The following is a 19,146-nucleotide window of genomic DNA, read 5'->3' as shown; positions in this document are numbered from 1 at the left end:
TGGAGAACTTCAGGCAGGGTGTGGGAGGACTATATGAAGTCATCAGAAAATGCCTTGAGATTTTCCTGGCAGGACTTGGGAATAAAAAGGAGCCAAAGCCAAGATTTAAGTCAATCCTGATGCTACGCCTGAATATTTTGGAGCGAGACTAGTTCCACACTCCCTATTGGAAAAGGTGGAGACCTCACTTAGGTGTCTGGAAGACCCAGGCATAATTAGGCCCATATAGTTTGTAGAGTAGGCCTCGCCGGTCAACCCTATCCTTAAACCGGACAAATCGGCCCACCTCTGTGGAGATTATAAGCTAACAGTCATTTGGGTTTCCAAGATAAATAGAAACCTATGCCTCAAATCGAAGACCTGCACGAAAAGTTAGCAGGTGGCCAGGCATTCGCTAAGTTGGATATGAGCCACAGCTATCTTCAACTTGAAATTAGATAAATGTTCCCAGAAGTATGTTACAATCACGCGCATAAGGGCCTATATGCAGACACTCATTTGCCCTTTGGGGTCTTATCAGTGGGTGCCACATTCCAACAGATCATAGAGAACATACTGTAAGGGTTGCCTAGAATAGTAGTGTTTGATGTCTTAGTCATGGGGGCTTCAGTACGAGAGCCTAAAAGATGTCTTGCAGAAATTCTTGAGATCTGGGGTGTACCTGAAGAAGCCAAACTGTGAAGCAAGCAAATGAAGTGGCTGCTTTGGCTAGTGGGTGGGTAAAAAAGATCTACATCCTGTGGAGGACACGGAAGCACCAACTCCAAAAACACCACAGAGTTAAATCCTTCCTGGAATTAGTCAATTATTATGGAAAATCTAATCCGAATTTGGCCTCCTTACTGACCTCCTTGCATACCCTACCATGGAAGCACCAAAGACGGGTGGAGGCTTGTCATTAAGTTCAATAACAATTGCTGTCACCCAACTTATTGGCCCATTTTGACCCTAAAAAGGAACTAGTTTGGACATGTGATGCTTCCCATACATGATTGGAGCGGTACTTTCAATCTGTTGGAAAGATGGGTTGGAAAGGCCTATCGCAAACACATCCAGGACTCTTTGGGTGCTGAGTGGAGGCATTCTCAAATTGAGAAAGAGGGTTTGACAGTCGTGTTGGTGTAAAAGAAGGTCCACCAATACATCTACAGTAACCAACCACATGCGCTTATTGGGACTTCTTAAAGGGGATAAGGCAATTTCTCCTATTGCCTCTGCCCAGGTATAGCATTGGGGCCTGTCGCTTGCAGTTTATGAATACTTTCTAGAGCACTGCCCCAGATGCCGAATAGCTAATGACGATGTATTGAGTCAATTCCAGTTGCCCTCAAGCCTGGATTTGACCAGCATTAGAAGAGGTCACGAAAATGCTTTTCGAGATTTTGCCGGTGTCTGCAAGACAAATTAGGGCCTGGACGCGAAAAGATCAAGCCCTGTCCAAACTAAAATACATGATCCTGAGTGGTGGATTCCGAGGCCTGCCCTCAGAAGAAATGTAACCCTATCTGGCTAAGAAAGACGAGCTCAGTGTTGAAGACAGTATCATTCCCTGGGGGGCTCATAGTTGTCCCTCGCCCAAGATGGTGTCCGATACTAATGGAACTACATAATGGCCACCCTGAAGTATCAAAAATGAAATTGTTCAAGAGCTACGCCTGGTGGCCCGGCCGCCACTTGGATATCACGGACATGGTGAGACAGTGCGATCTACGCCAGGAGAATCGAAAGCTCCCTCCTTTTATGTTCCCATGTTTTTGATCCTGGTAGATGCGCACTCCAAATGATTAGAGATACACCTCATGATCTACACTATTTCCCATGCTACAATCGAGAAATTACGACAGAGTTTCTACATGCATGGAATACCAAAAGTCCTGGTTTCTGATAGCGGCATTGCTTTCACCTGTGGTCAGTTCCAAAACTTCATGATATCCAATGGCACCAGACACATCAGAACAGATCCTTATCACCTGTTGTCAAATGGGCTGGCAGAATGGGCAGTGCAAACTTTTAAAACTGGCATGAAGAAACAACCTCTGGCATCCATGGAGGCCAATTTGGCATGATTTTTAGTCAACTATAGTGTTATGTTCTGTGTTATGGCCATGGTAAAGATCTACACAGAACATCTAGTTCTTTGACGAGTAAGATAATTTATTAACAAGATGATCACATGGAAAGGTATCAATTGAACTATAATAAAAATGGTAACCAGCTATTGAATTCAGTGAATTCTCCTGGAGCTACTTCTAGTGCGACTGTCCTCTCGTACAGTTTACTACCAACTGCCGGATCTCCCGAGGGACATGGTGGATCACCATCGCCACCTGCTGGTCGGAGGTCAAATCGATAACTATACACATTGAAAGATAACTATATACATCGATGTGCACATGCATATTACCACATATAGGTCCACTCCTCACACAGAAACAGGAATTGCCCCAGTGCAACTGTTAATGGGATGGCGGCTTCGTACGAGACTAAGTCGATTATTCACAAACCTGGCGGGAGGGTGGACTCCCAACAAGAGAACCAGAAAAATAATTACAACTTTGCTGGAACAGAAATAACACTTGAAACAGGTGATCAGGTTTATGTGAGGAACTTTGGAGATGGTCCCAACTGGGTCCCTGGGATCATTTTAAAAAATAAATTTAGAGTATCCATTTTTTTTTTCATCAATTAAGGGGCACTTTAGCGTGGCCAATGCACCTACCTGCACATCTTTGGGTTGTGGGGGTAAGACACATGCAGACACTGGGGGAATGTGCAATCTCCACAGGGACAATGACCCGGGGCCGAGATAGGGTTAGGGATCATACTGGAGGAAACAAAGCCGGTGTCATGCAATAAGACAGTGTGCATCACCAAAAGAAATGGTGTTATTACTTAGCAGGGAAGAATCATAATCAGGAAGATATTTTTCCAGGATGAGATTTGTGTATTGCTATTGGGGTACACTGAAGCCTGTGATGTCCCAAGATACTCAAATGCATAATTTGTGATAACAGAGCACTGTGTTAGATGCATTAACAAATCAGAACAGTGGTAATAAATACTCATGTTCGAAGGTTATGAGTTTGATCCTCAGTCCAGAAACATCAGTAAATAATGTAGGCTGATCCTTGAGTCCAGTACTGATGGAGACTCTACTCTTTTGATGGAAGGTTAAACTGTAACTCCACCTATACTCGCAATTGGACATAAAATGTCCCATGGCATCATTCAAAGAACAGCAGGATGGTTTTCCGAATGTCCTCCCAATATTGGTTCCTCAATCAACATCAATAAATCTGGTCATATGTTCAAGGCTGTTTATGGGACGGGAATGTGTGGAAATTGGCTGCTGCATTTTCCAACATCACCACAGTAACTACATTTCAAAGGTACTTAACAAACTGAAAATGCTTTAAAACGGTTTGAGACTATGAAAGGTGCTAAATTATTATAGGACGTGATTCCCCGACCTCGTTGCGCTCTCTATCAAGCAAAGCAAGGCCGATGAATAGCGAGAGAAGCCAAAAACAAGAACCGCGCCAGGTGCCAAAAGGTTTGCGATGCAACCAGCCCACTCCCCTGGACAAAATCAGGATCCTGCCACTGTGTGGCAAGAAACCAATTATTACCACTGAAGCCCTATTTCCATAAAACCAATGGGAGCGACATATCCAACAGCCTCCCATGATTCATTGGCCTCCCCAGCAATTAGTCATGCTGGCGCAGATTAGTACTCCTTTTTATAAACGTGAATCTGGCGGAAGGGTGTCTGCAGGGAACCGAGGAGGTGAGTAGCCATCTTTGCTCGTAGGCAAAGAACCCAGGGGCGCTGGGATTGCCGCCCCAGTGTTAGGCGGGATATGGGGGATCCTCAGCTGTGGGGGGGGGGAGCCATCTCCTGAGGGTCGGACTGCCATGGGAAAAGGGGGAGGGGGGGCAGAACTGGGGCAGGCAATCGCATGCCAACCCTGAGATCATGTGGCCATTCCCGGATGGCCCTAGCCCCTGCCCATTTGCCCTACCGACCGCCCATAACCCCCACCAACTGCCGAGGCCTTTGGCCGCATGGCTGAAAGCTATTGAAAGCTATTGAGAATAGGGAATTGGCAATCGTCAGCACTTCACACAATCCAAGTGGATTCCCGTGGATAGGCGGGCCATGTAGCATGTGGGAGGCATTGCCTAGCATCCCTATCAGACCATGATGCATGGACAATATGCTTGAGCACTGCAGGAGGCAACATCACAAGCAGCAGCCAATATCCGAACATCCAGGGGCTGGAACACAGCTCCGAGGACATGTCCACGGCAAGACTGAGGTGAGTGCTATGGGGCGGGAGGGAAGCCTGGAGAGATGGGCCAAGGGTTTGGAGGTCAGCACGCACAGCGGATGAAAGTGACAGAGGCGTCATACTGTTCATACTCAATGGTTTTAATGTATCGCAGGTGGCCAACAATTCACCACGCCCGATGGTGCTGCCCACTCTCCCCACCACCCCCTCACCCCCCACCCCCTACCTATATCCCCATCCTATCGCCCCTCCCCGTGCCCTCAGTGATCCTCAACGTGCTTAACCTTCCTAGATCTAACGCTACGTTAGATGCACATCTGAGGTGGAAGCAGCCACATGCTTACCTCGTCCCGTGGCCTTTGATGCCGCTGGTGGATGTCCTCTGGGGGCCAGATGCCCCCGGGCACTTGCTGATGGCACATACACAGCCGTGCCGCCCTTTCCCATATGCTAACCTTGAGATGCGACCTCATCAGAGGGGTGGAATGCATGGGAGATGGTGGCCACCATCCCCACTCCATGGGACGGATCTGGGTTGGCACCCAGCACCCCCTCCTCCCGCTTGGTGCCCTTAGGGCCCCGGGTTCACCTTGGGATGGAGGGGCTGCCGCGGCGTCACCTGGCTCTGCTTGCCCTGGAGGCTCCCCGATGTCTGCACCAAGGGGTTGACGCCCTCGGCAATGCTCCTCAGTGATTGGGCTATGCTCTGCAGTGCCTCAGCAATGCCCACCTGTGACTGGACAAGCTCCGCAGCGCCTCATTCATTTCCATCTGAGAGCGGGCCATGTCCCGTAGCACTTCATCAAGGTCAGCCTGGTACTGGGTGACATCCCCCAGTGAGGCAGACATTCTGTTGAGACCCTCAGCCATGGCCATCACAGACTGCGCCATGCCTTGGACACCTTCACTCATGATGCTGACATGGTGCTCCAGGCTCTTCGCTGCAGTCGCCACCCTAGCAGTGTTGGCCTCGGTGCCACACATTCCGCCGACATCTCCAGTACCCATAGCCTCCGGGACTCCTCCAATCGTCTATGAACCTGCTGGAGTCTCACTAACGTCTCCCTCTGAATATCCTGAATGGACCCTAATGTCTCCATCATCTCTGGCTAGCCCTGAACCAGAGGCTCAGCATCAGGCTTGGACCCAGCTGGGTCCCGGGATCCAGCAGACAGCCGACTGCTGTCTCGCCTGGGGGTTCCTGCCTCCACCTGATGGACAGCAGCAGCTGTGTGGTGCTCACCAGATTCTGCCCCAGAAGCCTGACCACTAACATTTCCCACTGAGGTGTGTGTCTCTCTTTTGGCAAAGGTTATGGAATGACAGCTGTGGCGCATTGATTGTGTCTTCTTCAGAGCTCTCCTGGGAAGTGTTCTTCTGGGAGACTGGAGAAGGGACCACCTCGGATGGGCTGGCGCCCTCGGCTGGATGACCTGCAAGAGAATGGGCACATGGTCAGTGGGAAAGATAGGTCACTCAGTATGGCAATAACAACAGGTCCTCTGTGTGGAGTCTGGTGGATCCTCACCCCTGCGGCTTCCGCCAACCTCCGTGTTGGTGACCTCCCTATCCTTGGCCACCCCATCATCTCTAGGGCCCGTTCCGTGAAGGTGGTGAGGATCTGTATGTTCGGCATCCCTCAGCCTGTCTGGGCCCTCTCCCACGAAAGGGAGAGAGTTTCTCCTGCGGAAACATAGAGTGGGCATCATTAGCCACATGTGGTTCACAATTGTGGGAGGGGGGCGGCGTGTGAAGAAAGGGTTGGGGGCCACATGGAGGATTAGAGGGGTGGATGCTCATGTGGGGGCATAACGGTCTCGGTGAAGGGGGGGGGGGTCCTTGTTGTCACCTTACCCATGCTGCCTGGTGTAGGTAGTTGACCTTCTTACGACACTGGAGGCCATTCCTCATGGTCACACTTCCCGAGCTTACGGCCGCCAGCACCTCGTCCCAGGTGGCCGTAAGCACGGGAAACATGCAGATGTTCCGCTCACTTTCACACTTCTCCAGAGAATCACGCCCTGAAGTTCCTTTTTTTTGTTAACCCATGGTCAACAAAAGCTGCAGAAGGCAGAGTCAGCTGCATTTTTGGAAGATGATGGCTGAACCACTCATGGGGTGGAAAATATGCCCTCGCCCATCGTGAGTTAGTGGTAGGGAGGACAATTAATCAGGTGGGTGGGGACCCTGCCGCATTTCTACCTCCATCCCCAATTAAGCCAATGTGAAAAGATGTCATGCTTAGTTGCCTATTAAAGTCCTTAAGTGGCCGATTATTGCCTACTTAAGGGTTTCATCCCACTGCTGCTGGTATTAACCCACCTGTGAGTGGGGCAATGCCAGAGGGGAGCCACTGCTGTCCTTGTGATGAACCCCTTCCCCGCATGACTCACATGTCGCCCGGGATCCAGCACCAATACTGAGGCTCAAGTGGTATTGTACGAGCAGCAACTCTGTTATCATGCGTTTGTCGAATGTTTCATTAACATCTTATTCTAGAAGTGATTTTGTTGGAGGAAATTCTCTTTGTTAAAAAAAATATTTATTTCCTTGCCAACTATTTACAAAGGTTAATAAAATTAAGATATCGCTGGAGCTGCCCTCTGAGTTGCTATTCAGACATCTGCTCTCGGTGAGTATACATGCTCAGTATGCTCTTTTTAGAGTTAACCCTTTACTCTACAGTAATGAACCTCTCCAAAGTGACACTGCCATTCAATAGAGCTTCTGGCTTCTGATTGACCTTCCCACCCTCAGAGTCTCTGATTCTGGGGAAAGCCTCTGCTAGCCAGTTAAGTGTCCATGTAAAACTTAAAATGGCAGGCATTCCCTCTCCAGCAAGTGTACCCGTCACCTCTATTGAATACTACAGAACACTGAAGTGGATTTTCATTAACTAGCATGCAAAAATATTTTACCCTGAAAAGCTGGTGGCTGATTGTCTCCTGTGAAAATGCCTCCAATCTAAAATAAGTTATTTTTGGAGCATCCAAAGCCACAGTTGGCATTCGATAACTACATTCTGAAGTATTCTTGGGAACTAAATGAAGCATAAAACTCTCCTGATATCTAATTAGTTGAATCCACTGCCAATTTGGAAGGTTGCAGACTTGATCACTGGTATTTGCTGAACTAGCTGATGGTAGGACAGACACCGTAATTGGTTTCAGTGCCTCAGGACTAAAGAAGAGAAAATGAGGTACCATTTCCATTGAGTAGCTCTACGTACGTATGTATGCATGTGTGGACATCAAATGAGAATACGAATGGACATGGCTGTGATCCCTCATGAGCCAGTTTGCACTCACTGTCTAACCTTAAGATGACGACTCAAGCAAGATGCTGGAAGACAGCTAGGACTCAATGGACTGTTACCTTTGTATAAGCCAGCATCCATATTAAAGAAGAGAATGGAGTATAAAATTAGAGCGGAGGAGAAAGGGGTAAATTAAGCTGTGGAGAATAATATATGTATTCTCAGTACCCGCTTGATTGGTAACCCTTCCACACACATTCACTTCCTCCACTACCAACTGTTGCTCGTTCTGGGTGAGTGTTTGGCTCTGTTTCGTTACTTAGCTTTGGAATCGCCAGGTATCGTTAAGATACCACCACAAGTTTCAAGGTCAAGTTCAAAGCAATAAAACCATACACCAATTAGTAAGTTCAAACAAGACACGTTTATTATATTACAGTAATCTACTAATCATGCATATAAAACTATAAGACTAGGCTAATCCTACCACTAATAGGCCAAATACTTATCTAGATAAGGGGACTGCTGGATCAGGGAACAACGGCCTCTAGCTTGTCCTGGGTCCGCAGGCTTCCAGTAGTTATGGACTATAGGGGGTCAGGAGTGTCTATCTCGTAGCGTGCATTGTGACTTACTTGCTGGCGGCTGCTATCCAGACCTCTCCTCCTCAAGGTTCTTCTGCTGCAACGGTGTTCTGCTGGGAGGGCTGGCTGGTCAAGGAGAAGCTGGCAGAGAGAGAGCTGGGGTCGCGGTCTCTGTCTTATACTCCTCTCAGGGTCTTGTGCCCACCTGGGCGGACCCTCTATACTCTCGCAATCGATTGAGTCTCTTCCCAATCGATTGATTCGAATTCCCCAATAACGGGGCAGTATCTCGATCACTGGGGCGGTTCTTGGGACTTATTGTTTTGGGCTTCTTTGGCACCGAAAAGTCTGGCCTTCCATTGAATGTATCGATTAGTGTTAACTTGTTTCTTTTGTGCCTGGGGATCGCCCGGTATCGCCTCATTAATATGTTAACTTGTTTCTATTCATAGTGCTGTCTGGTTTCTGCAACAGTCAAAACTGGTTTCTGTAGCAGTCCAAATATACAAGTGCTTTGCAAGCTGCTTGCTTTTTACAACATGTCCATTTTCCCTGTATTCCTTGCAATCTTCCATTTTGTGTTTGGGCAGTGGTCACCCCAGGTGGCTACACAATGATCAGTGGCAGTGGTGTGTATCCTCTGCAACAGAGTTTTTCAAAGTGCGGGCTGTGGGTGGATCGCGGGCGGGTGTCGGGAGGCTTGCGGAGCAATTGGTTGCACCCTTCGTGCAGTGGTCCCGATTGCGGAAGAAGCATCCGAAGGCCATTCCTGGCTTTTACATTGAGAATGGCGGCCACTGCCGCCTTTTAAATGAAAATAAATGAGGTGGTGTGGTGTCTTCCGGCCAGAAGCAGTGGCAGAGAGCATGGCACGCGCCCTGGACGTACACTTGACAAATGCCTTGTAAGTGCTTTTGGCAACAAAGCATGGAGCAGAATAACTTCCATTTACCAGCTGCTGGCAAGAAGACTGTGAAGGTGAATCATTTTCTTAAAAGTAAGAGATGGTCAGAGATTCAAATAGGCAGTGTACCTACTGGGCAGAATCTCACAACAGAATCTGCTGGAGAGAACTGATCAAGAGAGTCTACAGCAGGACAGAGCCGTGATAGTGTTAGCTCTGTGCAGACTTTTGGGCCTCTGGCTAACTGCCTACAAAGAAGAAACTTATCTCTGGAAAAAAGCAGTATTAAGATTAGTTCTTGAGGCATGGTTTTGTCAATTGTGCCAATACAAATAAGGGTGCAAAGCCTATGTGTGTTAAATGCAGGAAAGCACTGACAAGAGATAGGAGAAGTTTCAGATTTTGAAAGGGAAGTAGTGGGTGAAAAAATTCCTTTTGTGGTTTAGACTCGAGATTCAGCTATTAAATTCGAGCTGACTCCAAATTAAAAGCCATGATGTGGAGATGCCGGCGTTGGACTGGGGTGAGCACAGTAAGAAGTCTTACAACACCAGGTTAAAGTCCAACATGTTTGTTTCAAACACTAGCTTTCGGAGCACTGCTCCTTCCTCAGGTGAATGAAGAGGAAGGAGCAGTACTCCAAAAGCTAGCGTTTGAAACAAACATGTTGGACTTTAACCTGGTGTTGTAAGACGTCTTACTATCCAAATTAAAAGACTACGCTGCTGTAGCTAGTTGTGACACCACATTAAAAACCTATGAGGCTGTCAGCATTCTGGAGTGGCATCTCCTAGGAGTATTCAGTGCTGAGCAAAACAAGTATTTTGTTGCTATTACCCTTCATGCCGACCCACATGTGCAATGTTGAATTTTCCGTTTTCATAAAGATGAAGGCAACACAAAGGAACTGGCAGAAGTCTGCACCTGATATGCGCATTGACTTCTCCTCCTTTCAACCTGATTGAAGTGAGATTGTGAGGACCAAGCAGGCTCCCCTTTCGTATTAAAGGTAAGCAAATGAGGTGTATGTCGCAAAGGTTGGATGGCATGGATCCCGAAGTTTGAAAAGACTGCTCTACAAGATGCACTGCAGGAACTAACTAAGGCTCCTTCGGGATCACATTTCAACCCCACGACCACTAGCATATAGAAGGACAAGAGCAGCTGATATTTGTGGAACACTACCACCTCCTGGAGGTCCCCCTCCAAATCACTCACCATCCTGACTTGGAAATATAATGCCGTTCCTTCACTGTCGCTGGGCCAAAATACTGGAACTCCCTCCCTAATAGCATTGTGGGACTGCTGCAGTTCAAGAAGGCAGCTTACCGCCACCTTCTTAAGAGCAACTAGGGATAGGCAGTAAATGCAGGTCTAGCCAGTGATGCCGACATCCTATAAATGAATACAAATATATTCTATATAATATATACTTTTTCATTTGGTGGAGATAACCTGATTGCCATCTTTTCCTTGTAAAGTGTCAATTTGAATTTTATTTTGTGAAGCTCTGAAATTGACCATGAGGCACAATATGTTCAGAAAACATTTCATAAATTTAATTGAATTTTGATTAAAGACAATCAAAAATTTAAATGGAAGTCTGTTTTTTAAATTATACCGTGCCATTGTTTTAGCAGGCAATACAGTGGCAATGCTATTGAGATAACCTGGACCCTATTTTTCCCCGATTGAACAAATTTGTTCACATCTACAGCACAGTAGGTTATTGGATCTTCCCCTGCCTGGTTTTTGTAGAGAGCTACCAGCAATGAATAAATGTAACACGGAAAGCATTCCAAAACAACAAAAGTCCGTGCTCAGCAATTGAGAAAAAGCACCACAAACTAAGCCACAGCAAGAACAAAGGCAAACTTGAACTTTAAAAGATGACAAAAATAGAGAATCATTAATTACTATGACAGCAAAAAGAAAACCTGCAGAGAAAACAATTAGACTGATCAAAGTGCATGTACAACTGAAGTGCATCATGCCCCGGGAATCTGTGACAATGCCATGTCAACAGCCACTGTCACAAGCAGCTGAATAAAATAAAGTCATCAACAGATGGAGCACCTTCATTGTCGATGAATGTATTGTGATGAAAACTTGAGGTTAAATCAGAACCTTTGTTCGGAAGCTATAATTCCCAGCGGACCTCGGGAATTCTGTACATGTGCAGACTGCGAAATGGCTGTACATGCCTAGTTGGTGTCCTTCACGTCTTCATAGATTTCATAGAATTTACAGTGCAGAAGGAGGCCATTCAGCCTATCACATCTGCACCGGCCCTTGGAAAGAGAACCCCATTTAAGCTCACGCCTCCATGCTATCCCCTTAACCTAATAACCCCACTTAACATTTTGGACGGCAAGGGGCAATTTAGCATGGCCAATCCACCCAATCTGCACATTTTTGGACTGAGAGAGATAACCGGAGCACCCGGAGGAAACCCACGCAGACACGGGAAGAAAGTGCAAACTCCACACAGTCATCCAAGGCTGGAATTGAACCCGGGACCCTGGAGCTGTGAGGCAGCAGTGCTAACCACTGTGCCACCGTGCCGCCCAGGTCGGGATCCAGCCCTATGCACATGGGTAGTTTGTCCATTTTATGTCCTTCGGTTGGGATCCCACCCAGTGAGAACACACAGAACAAAAGGAGAAAAGTTAAACAGCGTGAAACAGCAGGCCGGATGACTTGAAAAAGCATTGTTGCAGAGAAAGTGACTCAGGGTGCAGCTCATGGGGAGGGGAACAAGGAAGTGGTCTCAAACAAGGAAGTGGGATAGAAAGAGGTCCCAGAAGACAGTCGCAGATAAGGGACAAGGGACATGGACGGAGATCAGAAACGGAGCCTGTTCAGTAAATCTGAGATAAAGTACGGAAATCGGCTCCAAATTAAACAGAGAAAGCTACAAGGAGAAGACTTGAGGCAAAGTTGGCTGGAGAGAAGCCCTGAAGAGAGTACAGCCCAAGGTTGGTGACTCAGTATTGTGGAGAAAGGTACCTTTTTGGAGCAGCAGTGTTCTGTGTGGCATTGCCAAAGATCTGAAACGTATTTGAAGGTGAAGTTACTTGACAATCTAGGAGGAAGGAGTGTCACAAGGCACTTTAAAACCTTGGAGGTGGACTCTTGTTGAAGCTGGCCTTGTAGTCCCAGAAAGCCCGACTCATTCCCTGCAATGGCACCCATATCATGCAGGCTAACCGAGATCCTGCAATGTATTAAAATGTTTTTGTAGCTTATTTTACACCTTTCTATAACAAATAAGTGAATCACCTATAGGACATGTTCTGTGCAAGTGACGATTGATTTCTACCTGAGTTCAGCCAAATGCAGAGCAACCATGGGCTTTTAGAGGTTAATCAAAATATTCTTCTCCTCTTTGGTTCCCTTTTACCTTGACAAATCCAAATAACCATGCAAAGGGAAAACCAGAGCCGTACAGGAAGGAAAATAAATTAGCAATTGCAATTCATCCAGAGTTTCATGATGACTGTCAACTGAGCCAAAGCAAGGCAATCTGTCTCCCTCACCACCTTCAAATTCCTTGACGAACTGAACTTCTTGGACCATTCAAGAAAATTGTTTCAAGCCTTAAACATGCATCCTTGCCACTGTGGTGATATGCATGCGCACATCAATGTATATAGTTATCTATCAATGTATGTAGTGATGTAGTACTAAGTTTTACTAGACGAAAGTCGCATGAAAGGTAGCTCCAGGAGAATTTACTGAATTCATTTATTTCATTACCATTTATATCATAATTTGTTTGTTATCTTTCTACTATCTTACTCGTCAAAGAGCTAGATGTTTTGTGTGCACCTGTACTACAGAACGCAGAACATAACAGCCACCACAACAGCCACAGCAAAATACTTTAGAATAACAAAATACTCTTCTGGAAAGTACTCTGTAATCAAATTGGCTTGGTAGCCCAGTAAAAATACAGTGTGATTGTAAAGTCTTGAAAGCACCATTTCTGAAAACTCCATGAGGTTTGATTAACTTGACTAGGTAACTGAGCACAAAAAACAACTGCTTTTGCCAGAATATTTGTCTGAGTTTATTTAGCTATGGACATGATCTGCGTTGTTTAATAATCTCTTAGACAATAGCTTAAGTGACAAAGCAGTATTATTTAACTCCCATTCATGATACAGAACTTATATGGGACTATGTAATACTTTGTTTGGGGTGATTGAGCTACGGTATGATAAATACCAGGTCACCCTCTCCCCAACCCAGAGCTGAAGAGCGCTTCATCAGCATGTGAATCACTTTTTCTTAACAGAAAAACGTGATTTGATTGATGTGAATAAAAAGTATTTTGCCAATTTACTTGGAGTTCCAAGGTTCAGTAGTTTAAAAAAAAAACTTGATTTGGTGTCTTGAATAATACTCCAGTTCACTACAGACGAAAAGCTGTGCAATTATGAAATAGCATTCATCAAGTTTGTACTTCAGAAGTTGTCTGTATTGTTATATCTGTTAAATCAGTACTCGTGCTTTTGGCCCAATATGTTGACTTCTCAATGCTAAAAATTCTGTGCTTTTCTCCTTGCAGGCCTTTGCAGGCAACACAAACTCAGATGGAGTTGTGAGGCATGATTTACAGCATCCAATCATTGCACGTTATGTACGTTTGGTACCACTGGACTGGAATGGTGAAGGGCATATTGGGCTGAGAATGGAAGTCTTTGGCTGTCCATACTGTAAGTATCAGTAACAAATATTAACTACTGTAGACTTTCTTACATTACAGAATTTTGACCGATTGAAAGAATAAATATTGACAATCTAAGTAACACTAATCCCTCATGACAAGGCAGGAATTGTTCGTGCCTTTGGAAGGATTGTGTCTGCTTGCAGGATCCAGCTGTCTTGGATATTGATTACCAGTCTTCTTAACACAGGACACATTTCATTTGAATTTAGTCCGTATGAAATTAGCAGTTTTTAATTTAGGACACAGCTGTGACTCCACAAATCTCAGTACTTGATCGTTGATCTTGGCTTTGGTTTAATTTGGGAAATGTGCTTTATTTTACCATCGAAACAATAAAAGCTTTTTACTTTCAATATGCTAAATCTATGTATCTGGGAAGACAAGGGCCGGGATTCTCTCACCCTGAGGCCCAGCCGGAGAATCGCTGGGACAGGCGAAACGCCGCCCCGACACTGGTCCACCGATTCCCTGGAGCATGGAGAATCGGCGCCATTGGTGCCAGCGTGGTCAGCGTGGCGCCAGTCAGGGGCCGCTCTACAGGGCCCCCTCCCGGTGATTCTCGGCTCAGGGTGGGCCGAGCGACAACGTTGAAAAAGCTGAGTTCCGCCGGCGCCGTCCACACCTGCTCTTTCCCGGCATGGATGCATCTGGGGGAGGCCTGGTTTAGGGGGGGAGGGGGTGTGTGTGTGTGTGTGTGTGGCGGTGTCCAACCCCGGGGGGGCCCTCCGCTGTGGGCTGGCCCATGATCGGAGCCTACCGATCGGCGGGCAGGCCCCTCGGGCTGGGGACCTCTTTTGTTCTGCGCCGGCCCCTGTAGCCCTACACCATGTTGCGTGGGGCCAGCGCAGAGAAGGGAGCCATTGCGCATGTGTGGCAATCACACCTGTCCCGCAGCGCCCATCGGCGTCAGAATTTCTGCTCCTGAGGACATGTTGACAGTGTCAACACGTAGCCTCAGGATCAGAGAATCCCGCCCAAAGATTTTGAATGTAAATGTGATGTATTATTTTGCAGGGAGGACGATATTGTATTAGAGGCTTTTATGTTCTCAGCAATTCTTTTGATCGTCAGAGAAATGGAAATTCGCCTGTGCAATCCTCAAAGTTTGTTTGTGGGGCGCAAGGAGGTGGACGGGAAACAGACCAAAAAAGAGAATCTGTTTAACAGCTAAATTTGGAATAAACAACTTTACCAGACAATTTTGTATGTTGGCACAGCACAACTGATTAATAGCTGGCTGGAAATGTACTGACCAACATCTCAATGGGCATAATATTTGTCAATGACTTTTTTTTTTAAAGTGTAGCACAGAAGCAAAAAGTCCCTTTCCTCCTCTTGTGTATTATGAACATCTGATTAATTAGTTGAGATTCAACTAACAAAACAGGAAGGTGGCGGCACAGAGATATATTGTTGCTGAAATTGTAATCCAAATACCCAGGGTAATGCTCTGGGGACCTGGGTTTGAATCCCACCATGGCAGATGATAATATTTCAATTAAGACCATAAGACCATAAGACATAGGAGTGGAAGTAAGGCCATTCGGCCCATCGAGTCCACTCCACCATTCAATCATGGTTGATTTCAACTCCATTTACCCGCTCTCTCCCCATAGCCCTTAATTCCTCGAGAAATCAAGAATTTATCAATTTCTGTCTTAAAGACACTCAATGTCCCGGCCTCCACTGCCCTCTGTGGCAATGAATTCCACAGACCTACCACTCTCTGGCTGAAGAAATTTCTCCTCATCTCTGTTCTAAAGTGACTCCCTTTTATTCTAAGGCTGTGCCCCCGCGTCCTAGTCTCCCCTGCTAATGGAAACAACTTCCCTACGTCCATCCTATCCAAGCCATTCATTATCTTGTACGTTTCTATTAGATCTCCCCTCAACCTCCTAAACTCCAATGAATAAAATCCCACGATCCTCAGACGTTCATCGTATGTTAGGCCTACCATTCCTGGGATCATCCGTGTGAATCTCCGCTGGACCCGCTCCAGTGCCAGTATGTCCTTCCTGAGGTATGGGGCCCAAAATTGCTCACAGTATTCTAAATGGGGCCTAACTAGTGCTTTATAACGCCTCAGAAGTACATCCCTGCTTTTATATTCCAAGCCTCTTGAGATAAATGACAACATTACAATTGCTTTCTTAATTACGGACTCAACCTGCAAGTTTACCTTTAGAGAATCCTGGACTAGGACTCCCAAGTCCCTTTGCACTTTAGCATTATGAATTTTGTCACCGTTTAGAAAATAGTCCATGCCTCTATTCTTTTTTCCAAAGTGCAAGACCTCGCACTTGCCCACGTTGAATTTCATCAGCCACTTCTTGGACCATTCTCCTAAACTGTCTAAATCTTTCTGCAGCCTCCCCACCTCCTCAATACTACCTGCCCCTCCACCTATCTTTGTATCATCGGCAAACTTGGCCAGAATGCCCCCAGTCCCGTCATCTAGATCGTTAATATATAAAGAGAACAGCTGTGGCCCCAACACTGAACCCTGCGGGACACCACTTGTCACCGGTTGCCATTCCGAAAAAGAACCTTTTATCCCAACTCTCTGCCTTCTGTCTGACAGCCAATCGTCAATCCATGTTAGTACCTTGCCTCGAATACCATGGGCCCTTATTTTACTCAGCAGTCTCCCGTGAGGCACCTTGTCAAAGGCCTTTTGGAAGTCAAGATAGATAACATCCATTGGCTCTCCTTGGTCTAACCTATTTGTTATCTCTTCAAAGAACTCTAACAGGTTTGTCAGGCACGACCTCCCCTTACTAAATCCATGCTGACTTGTCCTAATCCGACCCTGCACTTCCAAGAATTTAGAAATCTCATCCTTAACGATGGATTCTAGAATTTTGCCAACAACCGAGGTTAGGCTAATTGGCCTATAATTTTCCATCTTTTTTCTTGTTCCCTTCTTGAACAGGGGGGTTACAACAGCGATTTTCCAATCCTCTGGGACTTTCCCTGATTACAGTGACTTTTGAAAGATCATAACTAACGCCTCCACTATTTCTTCAGCTATCTCCTTTAGAACTCTAGGATGTAGCCCATCTGGGCCCGGAGATTTATCAATTTTCAGACCTTTTAGTTTCTCTAGCACCTTCTCCTTTGTGATGGCAACCATATTCAACTCTGCCCCCTGACTTTCCTGAATTGTTGCGATATTACTCATGTCTTCTACTGTGAAGACTGACGCAAAGTACTTATTAAGTTCCTCAGCTATTTCCTTGTCTCCCATCACTAGATTACCAGCGTCATTTTGGAGCGGCCCAATGTCTACTTTTGCCTCCCGTTTGTTTTTAATGTATTTAAAGAAACGTTTACTATCATTCCTAATGTTACTGGCTAGCCTACCTTCATATTTGATCCTCTCCTTCCTTATTTCTCTCTTTGTTATCCTCTGTTTGTTTTTGTAGCCTTCCCAATCTTCTGACTTCCCACTACTCTTTGCCACATTATAGGCTCTCTCTTTTGCCTTGATGCATTCCCTGACTTCCTTTGTCAGCCATGGCTGCCTAATCCTCCCTCTGATAACCTTTCTTTTCTTTGGGATGAACCTCTGCACTGTGTCCTCAATTACTCCCAGAAACTCCTGCCATTGCTGTTCTACTGTCTTTCCCACTAGGCTCTGCTTCCAGTCGATTTTCGTCAGTTCCTCCCTCATGCGCCTGTAATTACCTTTATTTAACTGTAAAACCTTTACATCTGATTCTACCTTCTTTCTTTCAAATTGCAGACTGAATTCTACCATATTATGATCACTGCTTCCTAAGTGTTCCCTTACTTTAAGGTCTTTTATCAATTCTGGCTCATTACATAACACTAAGTCCAGAATAGCCTGTTCCCTCGTGGGCTCCATCACAAGCTGTTCCAAAAAGCCATCCTGTAAACATTCAATGAATTCCCTTTCTTTGGGTCCACTGGCAACATTATTTACCCAGTCCACCTGCATATTGAAGTCCCCCATGATCACTGTGACCTTGCCTTTCTGACATGCCCTTTCTATTTCGTGGTGCATTTTGTGCCCCTGGTCCTGACCACTTTCAGGAGGCCTGTACATAACTCCCATTATGGTTTTTTTGCCTTTGTGGTTCCTCAACTCTACCCACACAGACTCCAGATCGTCTGACCCTATGTCGTTTAGTGCTATTGATTTAATTTCATTTCTAATTAACAAGGCAACCCCGCCCCATCTACCCACCTCTCTGTCTTTTCGATAGGTTGTAAATCCCTGGATGTTTAACTGCCAGTCCTGAACCCCCTGCAACCACGTCTCTGTGATGCCTACCACATCATACCTGCCAGTCACAATCTGGGCCACAAGCTCATCTACCTTGTTCCGTACACTGCGGGCATTTAAATATAGCACCTTTAATTCCCTATTGACTGTCCCTTTTTGTTTTCTTAGTGTGGTGGACCTTGGTTTACTGAGCCTTTCCATACACTGTGTCATATTTTGTGGGATGGGGACTATCGTAACCTCTCCTGAGCTCTGTCTTTTCGTGATTTTTTGTAATCCTAAGCAGCTACGCTTCCCACTGATTCCTTCACCTCTTGGTTCCCTGACTTTCCCTTCCCCCCCAATCTCTAGTTTAAAGTCCTATTGACCACCCTATTTACTCTTTTCGCCAGAACACTGGTCCCAGCTCGGTTCAGGTGGAGACCATCTCAACGGTATAGGTCCCCCCTGTCCCAAAACTGATGCCAGTGTCCCATGAAAAGGAACCCCTCTTTCCCACACCACTCTTTCAGCCACGTGTTAACTTCCCTTATTCTTGCCTCCCTATGCCAATTTACACGTGGCTCGGGCAGTAATCCGGAGATTATGACCCTTGAGGACCTGTTTTTTAATTTGAATCCTAACTCTTTATAATCTCTAAACAGGTCCTCTTTCCTAGGCTTGCCTAAGTTGTTGGTACCGACATGGACCACAACAACTGGATCCTCCCCCTCCCTCTCCAATATCCTTTCAAGCCGGTCAGAGATGTCCCACACCCTAGCACCGGGCAGGCAACATACCATGCGGGACCCTCGATCCTGCTCACAAAGGATACTATCTATCCCTCTGATAATAGAATCCCCTACAACTACAACTTGCCTATTTACTTCCTCCCCTTGAATGGCCTGCTGAACCATGGTGCCTTGGTCAGCTGACTCATCCTTCCTGCAGCCCTGTTCGCCATCCACACAGGGAGCAAGTGCCTCGTACCTGTTGGACAGGGTCAAGGGCTGAGGCTCCTGAGTTCCTGACTGCTGGTTCCCTTTACCTGCCTGACTTGCAGTCACACCCTGCTGTCCCTGGCCACTGGCAGGATTTAAACTATTTACTCTGACAGGTGTGACTGCCTCCTGAAACAAAGTGTCCA

At 46.2% G+C, this 19,146-nt stretch overlaps 1 protein-coding gene and 1 pseudogene across 1 annotated transcript in view; both read left to right on the top strand.

Annotated features, from left to right (window-relative positions):
* cntnap2a (contactin associated protein 2a) overlaps positions 1–19,146 on the top strand; it is a 2,445,269-nt gene that overhangs the window by 885,069 nt on the left and 1,541,054 nt on the right. The window contains exon 4 of the mRNA XM_038797786.1: positions 13,610–13,757. Coding sequence (XP_038653714.1) covers positions 13,610–13,757 — 148 coding nt within the window. The remainder of the gene's footprint in view (positions 1–13,609; positions 13,758–19,146) is intronic.
* On the top strand, positions 2,885–3,022 carry LOC119966696 (annotated as a pseudogene).

The sequence above is a fragment of the Scyliorhinus canicula genome, chromosome 5 (genome assembly GCF_902713615.1).
Source record: "Scyliorhinus canicula chromosome 5, sScyCan1.1, whole genome shotgun sequence".
Classification (NCBI taxonomy): Eukaryota; Metazoa; Chordata; class Chondrichthyes; order Carcharhiniformes; family Scyliorhinidae; genus Scyliorhinus; species Scyliorhinus canicula.
Note: the sequence above shows the minus strand (reverse complement) of the source record. Positions and strands in the feature narration are given on the sequence as shown.